Genomic DNA, 13,799 nt, shown 5'->3' on the forward strand with positions numbered 1-13,799 from the left:
TGGCAAAAATTTCAGAGGACCAGGGCGACCACCACCACAATCTTGACAATTCAAGTCGACCTTCTGGGAACAAATCCAAACATTCATATATTGCTCAGATCTAGGTTTGTGGCTACGTTTGATGACTATAGATCATTGTTTATGCATAATTGCTTCAATTTCCACACATTTTACCTAATTTTAGCATCATTAATTAAATCAATTCAATTCAAATGGAAATAAGAGTTTCATCTAAAACCCCTGGAATTTGATGTGAATCTATATTTATCAAGGCTAGATCTATCAAATTCCATCTTTCCCTAATGTAAAGGTCCCTAAGCAAAACTTAGCGGTTTAACTACATTTGAGGGTGAAACCCTAATTTTTCACCCTCTATGCATTGGTGGTGTTTGCATTAGCCTTTCAATGTTATCTTGCAATGTTACTTTCTATCATGAAGACCTGGACTACCATAATAGACTTCCTAACTTCCTATAGCATCAACTCATATTTTTGTTGCTACACATCTCTAATGATGTGGATGGTTCCTTATACATGATAGACATCCTAATGATTATCATCTAACACCCTAGTATTCATTGACACTTGTTTAATTCTCTCATCTATCACTACTCTCATAGCCTTATTTTAACCAACATGCATCTTTGCCAGTTTGGTCTCTCTCTTCTTTAAGCCCTTCCTCAATGCAAAGTCTTCCTTCAAAGTGTGTAAGGCACCCATACCATTCATTCATAGTTTGTTATTCTCACTAAGCATTTCCCCTTTGATTCTTCTCCTCATGGAATGTGGACAAACCTTTTATCTATTTCAATCAATCTTTGACTAAAAATTTACACTATGATGAGTTTCCTTCATTATAAGTTAGCAATCATGAGGAAAAGAAACTATGTAAGTGACAATGAGAAACAAAGATAGTGGGTGACTGTCAATTGATTCCCAAAACTCCTTACAAAACTTATAAGAAAAAGTTGACCATTAAGAATTTCCTCATGCTATCAGCACTTGGACTGTCACTATGCCCCTTACGCATTAAGATTGTCTTTGCCTTCATTATTTGTCTCTTAGTTGCATGGATTCCTTACCTTTTGATCATCTTTTTGCATTTTTTTGTCACCACCATGAGCATTTAAACTTTTCTGCTCATTGTCCTTATTACTCTTCACAAAGAGTGTCCTAGGACCTTCTCCAAAAGTATGCCCCTTGGTTTTCTAGTCACTATTTAATCAAGATTGTTGTCTTCTTATATGTTTCTATCATGAAATCCATTAATTGTCTCATATCTTCATCTTTTGGATTGCTACATAACTTACTTCATGACTTTTATTCTTGACAAAGATTCTCTTCTTGCTTGGAAAAATTTCCTTAATTACATCATAAATACCTTATGTCTATCACCTTTGTCACATGTATTACATCTCTTGCATTTTGTCTTCATATCTTGACACTATTGTTTTCTTTACCATGTATTTGCACCACTTCTATACTTCAAACAAAACAACTCTACCAATTTTATAGTTCTTTTTTGAAGAGATATCCTTGATGTTTTATGTTATGATTGTCCTTTTACATTTTATGACCTTATTTCCCATGACAGTTATCTTTTAACTCTTCATGACTGTCACTTCCCCATTATTGTCCTCTATCATCATTCCTCTAAAACCCCTTTGTCTTCATGATTTTCTATGGCCTTGTGAGTATAATAGTTTTCATTAATCCACACTATTGGTTATTATTTTATTCAACCATGACTTATTTTGCATAGCTTTCTCCTTATATGGATAGAAAATCGGTTCTTATTACTTAGTTTTTGTGTCAAAATGCAATCAACTTTGGATTTGGCACTGAGGCCACTGGTATAGTATATCACCTCTTTGGTCAAAACTTCTTACTTCTACCTCAAGGAAACATGAAATCCTTGTAGCTCATTATCACCTTTTGTCTCTTCCCAGTCCAAAAGTGATGGTATGATGAATCAATAAGGATCCGGTAAAGTACTGAGAGGGGGGGGTGAATCAGTAGATAGAAAACTGACATAAACTTTTCACCAAACAAAAACAACCTCTCAAGTCAAACTCAAAACTGACCGGTTCAAACACTGAACTACAAATAGCAATAACATTGTCAAGTAAACCGGTTGACTATCATAACTAGAATAACAATAAAACAACTTTGAAACTCTCAAAACCTTTTAACCAAAACATCTAAATACTTTACTGACCAAAGTAAAAGCTCATTTCAGATTGTTGTCGGTCATCATATCATATCTAATTGGATTTAGTTGTTAAGCAAATTAACCATGTCAAACATAACCACAAAAACATTCACCACTTGACACAATGATTTTGTCGTGGAAACCCAAATGGAAAAAACCACGGTGGGGATGAATACCCACAAGTATTTTGAACTCTTCTGAAGTTCTCCCTATTAGGAGCCAAGTCTGTTAAAGCTTTACAATAAGTCATGTTAAGAACGTATCCTGTTAGGGACCACCCAGTTAAGGGATTGACTATAATTCCCTATTAGAAGCAATACCCTGTTAGGAGTGACCTTGGTAGAGGATTTTAAATCCAAGCTAATGGATCACCTGGTTAGAGGATTTAGATAACACTAAGCTTGTTAGAGCTTACACGGTTAAGAGATTTGATTGTTGTAATTGTTAGAGAACAACAGGGATTTGTTGATCTGGTGAATAGCACTACTCTACTTGATCAGATCATTTTCATGCTCCTATCTTCCTTTACACATACTGCAGATACATCATCTGGTTCAGGAACCAATCACTCTTACATTCAACCAAAATTACCAACAACACAACAAAACAACTCATCGACCTTATAAACAAAACAATAGGTCGGGAACACATCACAAACCTAAGATCTCATAGAGATTACAAACAAATTGGTTCAAGTATGACCATTGGATTACATAGCAATCACTACGCATCATTCAAGACAACCTCGACCACTCCTTGATCACCACTTCATTGATCTTTGTAACTCATCATGCGGTTTCCATTACATGCAATGAACTTTCTCGTTCCCAAAAATAAAAACCATTATCTCTATGTGCCAAAAACCCTTTGGAACTCTTCTCATATGTGTCATAATCATTACTGCTCATCATTTGATCATAAACCAATACAACTGATTCACCAAACTTTATCAGTTTGGGTTTAGCATATCAACGGGTAGGGTTTACCGGTCGATCTCACTTCTTCTCTAGTAATATTGGTTTCCTTCACAAGCTTTCCTACCGATTGCAAAGCAAAATTAATACAACATCATTACCAGTTATAATTGATATCAATGACAACATAAAAGTTCATCAATGCAATCTTCATGCAAATGCCAACAATCTCCCCCTTTGGCATTGATGGCAATACAAGTATCAATACCCTTGATTGCTATGATTGTGAATAGGAATCATGGTTTACATTTTACCATGTACTCTCTTTCAACTGAGTCTTCATGTCTTCAACTAGTAACTGGCTATAGATCTTCTCTCTATCGAGCATATGGTTCTTCTCCCTAGTCATATAGTTCTTCTCCCCCTTTGAAAACAATGCCAAAGTGAAAGTAAAATATATAGTGTCATACTTCACTATTTTGCAATATCAACCTGCAACTTGATGCTCCCCCTATGGAATAACTCCACTCTACACCAATCTTGCTTCAAGATTCTTTAATTAGCTCCAGGACTGATGTGTTCCAAATCATGCTCAATTGACCTCATGTAGGGGAACAACCCCTAGTTGACCTCTAAGGTACTCAAAAGTAGTCTTAGGCAGAGGTTTTGTAAAGATATCTGCTAGCTACTCATTGTTAGATACATGTTCCAATAACACATCTTTACTCTACACTTTCTCTCTTAAGAAATGATATTTCAGCTCAATATACTTGGTTCTAGCATGCAACACTGGGTTCTTTGAAATATTTATTGCGTTGGTGTTGTCACGTAAAATCTTTACTGGATCTGCAATCTTCAACTTGAATCCTTCCAGAATGTGTTTCATCCAGATTGCCTGGGTACAATTCATATATGTTGCAACATACTCAGCTTCAGCAGTGGACTATGATATATAGCTCTACTTCTTGCTGCTCCATGAAATAATTCTTCCTCAAAGAAAGAATGCACCACCGGTTGTGCTCTTCCTATCATCAACATTACCTTCCCAGTTTGCATCCGTATAAACCTTCAAATCAAAGTTACCTTCATATGGATACCATAATCCATAGTCAATAGTACCTTTCAAATATTTGAATATCCTGTTGGTTGCTATCAAGTGTGTCTCCTTTAGATTCTTCTGAAATCTAGCAACTAAACCAACTACATGAGCAAATCCGATCTGTTGTGAACAACATAATGCAGTTTCCCTATCATTGACATGTACTCCCTCTCATCAACAGATGCGGCATGATCCTTCTTAGACAATTTACAACCTGTAACCATTGGTGTCCCAACTAGTTTATAGTCACTCATTCCAAATGTCTTAAATACCTCTTTCACATACTTAGACTGTGTGATAAAAATACCACTCTTCATCTGCTAAATTTTCAAACCTATGAAGAATTTTATCTCTCCCACTAGAGACATTTCAAATTCACTTTTCATTTCATTCGCAAAGTCATCACTCATGTCATCATTGCCTCCAAATATGATATCATCCACAAATACTTCACTAACCAGTATCTTATCTCCTTCAGATTTGAGATATATATTGTTTTCTTCACTGGTTCTCTGAAAACCTATCTTCATTAGATGTGAATGTAGCCTTTCATACCATGCTCTTGATGCTTGCTTAAAACCATATAGTGCCTTGTGCATTTTACACATCATATCTTTTGCATCAGTCAAAGCATAACCATCTGGCTTCTCAATGTATACTTCTTCTTCCAGTATTCCATTCAAAAATGTTGACTTCACATTCATCTGATATACTTTGAATCCCTTATATGTTGCGAATGCAAGTAGAGTCCTAACATCTTCCAATCTAGCAACTGGTACAAATGTCTCACCATAGTCTTCTCCTTCTTCCTGTACATAACCTTTTCATACCAATCTAGCTTTGTTTCTGACTACTACTCCAACTTTCAATTTGTTCCTAAATACCCATTTAGTACCTATCACATTTTTATTCAGTGGTCTAGGTACTAGGGTCTGTTAGAGTATTCGGGTATTTACTTGATTAATTAAACAATATTTGTTTAATTATTTAAGTTCCCTTTATCTCTTTTACACTTAAGCTAACTTTAGGTGCATATAGTTAATTATTTTAATTAATTATTATGTGCAAACCTAGGTTTTCCCTTTTTAGGGTTTCTTGACCTATTAAAGGTTAAGTTCTTTCTTTTCATTTTATGAAGAAGGATTATTATTGACAATACATTTTGGAGATTATTGAGCTCTCATGTTTAAGAGCATATTTTTCCTATGTATTCCTTCCTTCTGTGATTTGCTTCATTGCTTCTCCTTGTAACAAGTTTTTCAGCTTGCAGAAATTATTTGGGCTCCTGTGGTGTTGTATTTTCTCAACTCCTATATGGTATCAAAGCTTCAGATCTGCAACTACCTGTTCTTGTTTTTGAGAATTTTTGCTTTGGAAGCAGATTTGGGGTTTTAGGAAGTTTTTTTATGCACCTAGGGTTTGACCTTTTTTATGAGAACTTTGGGCCTAAACGGACCTCACCATTATGCTCAGAAGGCCCAAAAACCCCTATGGTCATATAAAATTTGACCTATTTTGGTTCTTGAGCTTCTGGGTGAATTTTTTTCTCCGATCCAGGCCGTACGACCCTGGCACGCAAATCGAGAGAAAAAATTTTGAAAAAAAAAACATTTTGCCTTTTTAAGGCATGCAAGCTGAATTTTTTCTTTTTTATTAAAAAAAATTTATTGAAAAAAAACCAAGGAAAAAATAGGGTTTAAAAAAAAAAAAAAAATTTGGGAAACAGGTTTTCGGTTTGTGGGTACTGTCATGCCCAAAATTTAGGGCAAAAATGGAACAAATTTTTTTTTTAAAAGATACTAATTTAATTAATAAGTTCACTCTCGCGACAAACGTTAGTGAAACTTCCATTATTAAATTCGAGCCAATTCTGAAACGAACTAAGCATCGATAAATTGTTTAATTTTAATTGCGAAAAACCTACTGGTTTAATTCTATCTCCAAGAGATACCTAGTCAATAGGTTTAATAAATTAATCGAACTAAAAGAAATAGGGGAGAAATTTTTATTTATCCTCCAACATGACTATATAGTCTTATCAATTTTTTTTTAAATTAAAATTTCTCTTTATAATTTATCCCAAATTAAAATCAGGAATATATAAATATATATATATATATATACATATTTGTATATACATACATATATATATTTATAATTTAATTACATATTCAAAATGCTCAAAATTCATATATATACATATATATATTCCCGTATATATATATATATATATATATATATATATATATATATATATATATATATATATATATATATATATATATATGTTAAATATTTTAACTCTAATTCAAAAGCCATTTTTTTAACTTTCTAATTATTAAACCATATTTTCCCCAACCCTAATTAGGGTTCTAATTTTCTCACATATAAAATATCTAAACTAATTAATATTTTTTTTATTTTTTTTAAAAACCAAACTGCCCTAGCCCCATTCGGGCTAGGGTTTAACCCATATATTTTTTTTTTAACAGTCAAAGTTTTCATGCTGGGCCGAAGACCCTAAAGGCGGCCATGAATTTTTATTGCAGGTCACGGGAGTTTGGGAGGCGGGCTGGCCGCGCGCGCCACTGTGTGAGCGCACAGTGGGCGCCGCGACACCACTGTGTGCCCACACAGTGGGCGCCGCTGACGGCTTCCCACTGTGTGGCCACATAGTGGCGGTCGTGGCCGTCCACTGTGTGCCCACATAGTGGGAGCCGCAAGCGGCTCCACTGTGTGTGCACACAGTGGGCGCCGCACGGTCGTCCACTGTGCGTACACACAGTGGAGTCCGCGGGGACCCAAAACATTATTTTTTTTAATTTTTTTTTTTAAAATATATAATATATTTATATATATATATATATATATATATATTTATATATATATATATATATATATATATATATATATAAAAATTTATATATATATATATATATATATATATATATATATATATATATATATATATTTATATTTACATAACTTAAATAAGCATAGATAAAAAGATGAAATTTATTTCAATATAAATTTATATTTTTTTTTTTTAAAAAGAGAATTTACATGCAAAATTTTAAACTAAAATAATTAAAGGAAAAAGCATTAAGTTAAATCATATATATATATATATATATATATATATATATATATATATATATATATATATATATATATATATATATATATAATTAATAAACTTTTAAATCAATGCTAACTAAAATACAATTTAGAATACTATTCAAAGATACATTATACTTTTTCCTGGAAATAAAGAAATTCATTGATTTTTTTTCTTCTAATAAATTATTCACATAAAACAACTTTTTCCATTAAAATATTTAAAAACTTCCAACATTAATAAATTTCTATTTGCCTCAAGTAAAAATATAGGTAGAATCTAAATGAAAACAATTCTTTTATTTTCTTCCAAAATTCAAGAAGCTTTTGCAAGCAACACAAATTAACTTTTCTTTTTCAAATAAACCAGAAGTAGAAATAACAAGCTTTTCTTTTTTAAAACATCTCTAAGATATTCTTCCAATTTACAGAATGTTTTCTCTGAATAGTCACAACAATAAAACTTCAAATCTACTTTCACAAAATACAACTTGCTTCTCTTTTCTATGAATGAGGCATATTTCCTATAACAACTTTAAACAAACATCTGCAACTGAATTCAAGTATCTTCAATAACAATCTTCTGAATCTCTTTCATGGTTCCTATTCTCTTTCCTCTGAATTTCCTGCATAATAGAAAACACAAATATGACCACGGAGTGCTCACCTCCCAGCCTAGGCTAACTGGTAGCCACCCCCGAGCTCGGAGAACCAATTCCTAGACGGGTAACAAACAGGCAAACACATAGAAAGCATTGCATACAGATTTTTTTTCAGACACATTCCCAACTTGGCTTTCACAGCACCACACTCTGGTGATGAACATTTTCAATGGGTGGTAGTGGACCAAATACCCTGAGGAGAACTGCAAGTATGAAATAAACAAGAAGCCACCTCATGGCACAATAAAATATCAAGAATTCTCAACCCCTTATTCCTTATGCCCCCCAAAGGTATTCTAGCCTTATAACCCTCCTTATGACCCCCATTGCACAAACAGGCCATGCAGCAAGGGTCACACAAAGATCCCTTGTGATCGCTCTCAAAAGAGAGTCTCTCACTCGAGGGCTGTCACTGCTACCACCCTCAAGATCCTCTTCTCTCCCAAGAGTAAGAGATCTTGAGAAAACTCCCAAAACACATCAATTCTTAAAACAAAATACCAAAAGAATTTCAAACATAAACTTTCAAGAATACAGATTTCTTATTCAAACCACTTCCAGACATAAACAAGAAGAAGACATTAAAAGTAAAAATTGAAACCAACCTTAATCTGCCCAAAGGTTATTATGATATCTGATGAAGAGCTGCCCAATCCACAAATCTTTTTCCTTCTACCCTTATTCAATTTCTCTATTCCATAACATTATTTTTCTTCTAAATTTTCTTCTGTCTCCAAAAATGGAGAGTGGGTGATTACCCTGCTATTCCCAAAAATCTTCCTTAAGAAGCTCACTCTCTGAGTTCTCACAGGATTCTAAAAAAAAAACCAAAAAGAAGAAGGAAAGCAAAAATGCAAAAAGATTCCCATTCCAAAAGGAAAAATCTTGATTTGATTTAACTTCAATTTTCAATTTTCGCTCAACTCAGAAAAGCCAATTTTTAAAGCATTAAAAAGATCATTATAAAGTAGAAACTTGCCTAAAATTACCCCTAACCCCTAGGTATACCTTATGGGCTTTAGGAAACCCTATTAAACTACCCCTAGGTGTTTAGGTACCACATGGTACCAGACTGATAGGCCTATCAGACCTGTCAGTCCGGCCTCTGCAGCCCCCACCGGCGGCCCCACTGGCCCTTGAAACTCTGCGGCCCTCGTCGGTAGCCCCTCTGGCCCCCACCAGCCCTTGAAACTCCCGGCCCCCGCCGGCGGCCCCTCCGGCCCCCACCAGCCCTTGCAACTCTAGGTCCCCGCCGGCCCAGCCACCTGCCGGCTCCCGACCCCCGCCGGCACGGCCCTGCCGGCGTCCCTCAGCCCGCCACCATGCAGCGCTTCTCCCGGCCACCGCTCCGCTCTAGCTACCCGGCCTCTCCACCGCTCGACAGCCGCCTACAGGCCCCGCAGCTGCTGGCCTCGCCGCCCACCGCCACCTGTAGCACCTCTAGCTAGCTTCGCCACCAAATCTCCACCCCACCACCGGGGCTCCACCAGGCCGCCACCGAAGCGCCACTCCCTGATCACCGAACCACCCACTGGCCACCAGACCCCCTTTTTTGGCTTTTTCAAGGGGGGTTTGGTTTTTTGGCCCTATCTTGGGCATACGGAGTCATTTTTTCAAAAATGAATAGGCATTGGAAAGTTGATTCCAAGGCCGATGTCATGGTGTTGGTAATTTTTTCCAATTTTTCTGTTTGACTCTATTTTTTTTCAGTCAAAGTGAGGTCTATTTTTTGCACTCCGGGAGACGTAGAATGAGCATCCGAACTCCGTTTTTCAAAAACTTTATATTTTTGGAAAGCTTGTGCTATGTAATTTCCAGAAATATGAGTTTTATTTCTAGATTCTACTTCATGCATATTTTATTCAATTTTTTGCTTTCCAGCACTCTGGTGGATATGGTGGTTGTTTCAGGTCCTGGGATCTCTTTTCTGAGTAGGGTGTCTCTGTTTTGATTCTCATTTCTTTTTCTACTATTCTTATCATTGTAGCTTGTATTTATGCAAACGCAATGAGATAAAGTGCCATCATGCATTGTTTACTTAGAATCTTGTATATCTTGTGTCTTGTTGTACATGCAGTATTGATCAAGTGCCATGAGAGGGTTGATCTTTGTCTTTTGTTTGCCATCTTCCTTTGTCTAGTGAGTGTTCCTTCCATGACATTCACCTCATGATGATGTGTCTCAGCACCTTTGATGTTCTTGGTTTTTCGTCATGCAGTTTTTTTGGCTGTCCTTTTCAGTGTTCCTGTCCCTCTCCCACTTCCGCATTATGGGGAGGTTTATCCTGTTGGTTCTACTGCTTCCATGGTTCGATTGATCAGCTCTTCATGCTTTAGTTTCTCATGCCATCTGTATCTTTGATTTCAGTTGTTTTTGCCTTGTTTGCCTCCTAATTCGATTAGTATCATTTCAGGGCACTCATGCAGATTACAGTCTTCTCTACCTGGTCATGTTCTAGTTCAGTGGATGTTCTTTAGATCAGCAGTTATTCTTCGACAAAGTTTGCAGGTTCTTCATGCTTCAGTGATATTCTTTTTATCTCCTTTTAGAGTAGAGTTTTGTTCCCATGTGGTTTTCTCTATTTCTCCAATTCATAGAGATTTCATTGTATTTGGGTACCTGATCAGGCCTTGTTGTCGGGACCCATCTTTATTGCTTTCATTAGTTGTTCTAGGTTTTAGCTTCTCTCTAAGTCTATCTTAAGGGGGGGTGTTAGAATATTCGGGTATTTACTTGATTAATTAAATAATATTTGTTTAATTATTTAAGTTCCCTTTATCTCTTTTACACTTAAGCTAACTTTAGGTGCATATAATTAATTATTATGTGCAAACCTAGGTTTTCCCTTTTTAGGGTTTCTTGACCTATTAAAGGTTAAGTTCTTTCTTTTCATTGTATGAAGAAGACTTATTATTGACAATACATTTTGGAGATTATTGAGCTCTCATGTTTTGGAGCATATTTTTCCTATGTATTCTTTCCTTCTGTGATTTGCTTCATTGCTTCTCCTTGTAACAGGTTTTTCAGCTTGCAGAGATTATTTGGGCTCTTGTGGTGTTGTATTTTCTCAACTCCTATAGAGTATCAGAGCTTTAGATCTGCAGCTACTTGTTCTTGTTTTTGAGAATTTTTGCTTTGGAAGCAGATCTAGGGTTTTAGGAAGTTTTTTTATGCACCTAGGGTTTGACCTTTTTTCTGAGCACTTTGGGCCTAAACACACCTCACCATCATGTTCAGAAGGCCCAAAAACCCCTATGGCCATAAAAATTTGACCTATTTTGGTTCCTGAGCCTCTGGGTGAATTTTGTTTCTCCGATCCAGGCTGTACGGCCCTGGCATGCAAATCGAGAGAAAAACATTTTGCCTTTTTACGGCATGCAGGCCGAATTTTTGTTTTTTTATTAAAAAACATTTATTGAAAAAAAAGCAAGGAAAAAATAAGGTTTAAAAAAAAAAAAAAAATTTGGGAAACAGGTTTTCGGTTTGTGGGTACCGCAGGGTACCGGACTGACAGGCCTGTCAGACCTGTCAGTCTGACCTCTATGACCCCTCCGTCCCCCACTGGCCCTTGAAACTCTGCGGCCCCCATCGGCGGCCCCTCCAGCCCCCACCGGCCCTTGAAACTCTTGGCCCCCGTCAACGGCCCCTCCGGCCCCCACCGGCCCTTGCAACTCCAGGCCCCCGCCAGCCTGGCCCCGTTGGCATCCCTCAGCCTGCCACCATGTAGCGCTTCTCCCAGCCACCACTCCGCTCCAGCTACCTGGCCTCCCCACCGCTCAACGGCCGCCGACCACCACCGCCTACAGGCCCCGCAGGTGCTGGCCCCGTCGCCCACCACCGCCCAACCGCCGCCTGCAGCACCTCCGGCCAGCTCCACCATCGGATCTCCACCCCACCACTGGGGCTCTGCCAAGCCACCACCGGAGCGCCGCTCCCTGGCCACCGGACCACCCACTGGCCACCAGACCCCCTTTTTTGGCTTTTTCAAGGGGGTTTGGTTTTTTGGCCCTATCTTGGGCATACGGAGTCATTTTTTCAAAAATGAATAGGTGTCGGAAAGCTAGTTCCAAGGCCAACCTCATGGTGTTGGTAATTTTTTCCAATTTTTCTGTTTGACTATATTTTTTTCCAGTCAAAGTGAGGTCTAGTTTTTGCACTCCAGGAGACGTAGAATGAGCATCTGAACTCTGTTTTTCAAAAACTTTATATTTTAGGAAAGCTTGTGTTGTGTACTTTCCATAAATATGAGTTTTATTTCCAGATTCTACTCCATGCATATTTTATTCATTTTTTTGCTTTTCAGCACTCTAGTGGATATCGTGGTTGTTTCAGGTCCTGGGATCTCTTTTCTGAGTAGGGTGTCTCTGTTTTGATTCTCATTTCTTTTTCTAGTATTCTTATCACTGTAGCTTGTATTTATGCAAATGCACTGAGATAAAGTGCCATCATGCATTGTTTACTTGGAATCTTGCATATCTTGTGTCTTGTTGTACATGCACTATTGATCAAGTGCCATGAGGGGGTTGATGTTTGCCTTTTGTTTGCCATCTTCCTTTGTCTAGTGAGTGTTCCTTCCATGACATTCACCTCATGATGATGTGTCTCAGCACCTTTGATGTTCTTGGTTCTTCGTCATGCAGTGTTTTTGGCTGTCCTTTTCAGTGTTCCTGTCCCTCTCCCACTTCCGCATTATGGGGAGGTTTATCCTGTTGGTTCTACTGCTTTCATGGTTCGATTGATCAGCTCTTCAGGCTTTGGTTTCTCATGCCATCTGTATCTTCGATTTCAGTTGTTTTTGCCTTGTTTGCCTCCTGATTCGATTAGTATCATTTCAGGGCACTCATGCAGATTACAGTCTTCTCTACCTGGTCATGTTCTAGTTCAGTGGATGTTCTTCAGATCAGCAGTTATTCTTCGATAGAGTTTGCAGGTTCTTCATGCTTCAGTGATATTCTTTTTATCTCCTTTTGGAGTAGATTTTTGTTCCCACGTGGTTTTCTCTATTTCTCCAGTTCATAGAAATTTCATTGTATTTGGGTACCTGATCAGGCCTTGTTGTCGGGACCCATCTTTATTGCTTTCATTAGTTGTTCTATGTGTTAGCTTCTCCCTAAGTCTATCTTAAGGGGGGGTGTTAGAGTATTCAGGTATTTTCTTGATTAATTAAACAATATTTGTTTAATTATTTAAGTTCCCTTTATCTCTTTTACACTTAAGCTAACTTTAGGTGCATATAATTAATTATTATGTGCAAACCTAGGTTTTCCCTTTTTAGGGTTTCTTGACCTATTAAAGGTTAAGTTCTTTCTTTTCATTGTATGAAGAAGGATTATTATTGACAATACATTTTGGAGATTATTGAGCTCTCATCTTTTGGAGCATATTTTTCCTATGTATTCTTTCCTTCTGTGATTTGCTTCATTGCTTCTCCTTGTAACAGGTTTTTCAGCTTGCAAAGATTATTTGGGCTCCTGTGGTGTTGTATTTTCTCAACTCCTATAGGGTCCATGTATTGTTCTTATCAATCTGGTCAAGCTCCTCCTTGATATCTTTAATTTAGTGATCATCTCTAAATGCTTCCTTAGCATTTCTAGGCTCAATAGTGGAGATCATGCAAGAATTCTCTCTGATTCTTCTTCTGGTTAACACTCTAGCATCTTTATCTCCAATAATATGGTTAGGATTATGATTGAGTCTCACATACCTTAGAATAAAATGATCATTACCTTCAGGTTCTTCTTCCTCACTATCATCCTCTTCTTTTGAATCTACCTATTCATGTTGAACTAGTACTA

General features: G+C 37.1%; 1 protein-coding gene across 1 annotated transcript; it reads right to left on the minus strand.

Moving 5' to 3' along the window:
* Positions 1-9,054: 9,054 nt before the first annotated feature.
* Positions 9,055-11,884, minus strand: LOC131061356 (uncharacterized). Its single transcript, XM_057995006.2, has 2 exons — positions 11,498-11,884; positions 9,055-9,300 (listed from the first exon to the last, which is right to left on the minus strand). Exons 1-2 carry the CDS (start codon positions 11,882-11,884, stop codon positions 9,055-9,057), a joined length of 633 nt encoding a protein of 210 aa, XP_057850989.1.
* Positions 11,885-13,799: the final 1,915 nt, after the last annotated feature.

Source organism: Cryptomeria japonica, chromosome 11, assembly GCF_030272615.1.
Source record: "Cryptomeria japonica chromosome 11, Sugi_1.0, whole genome shotgun sequence".
NCBI lineage: Eukaryota > Viridiplantae > Streptophyta > Pinopsida > Cupressales > Cupressaceae > Cryptomeria > Cryptomeria japonica.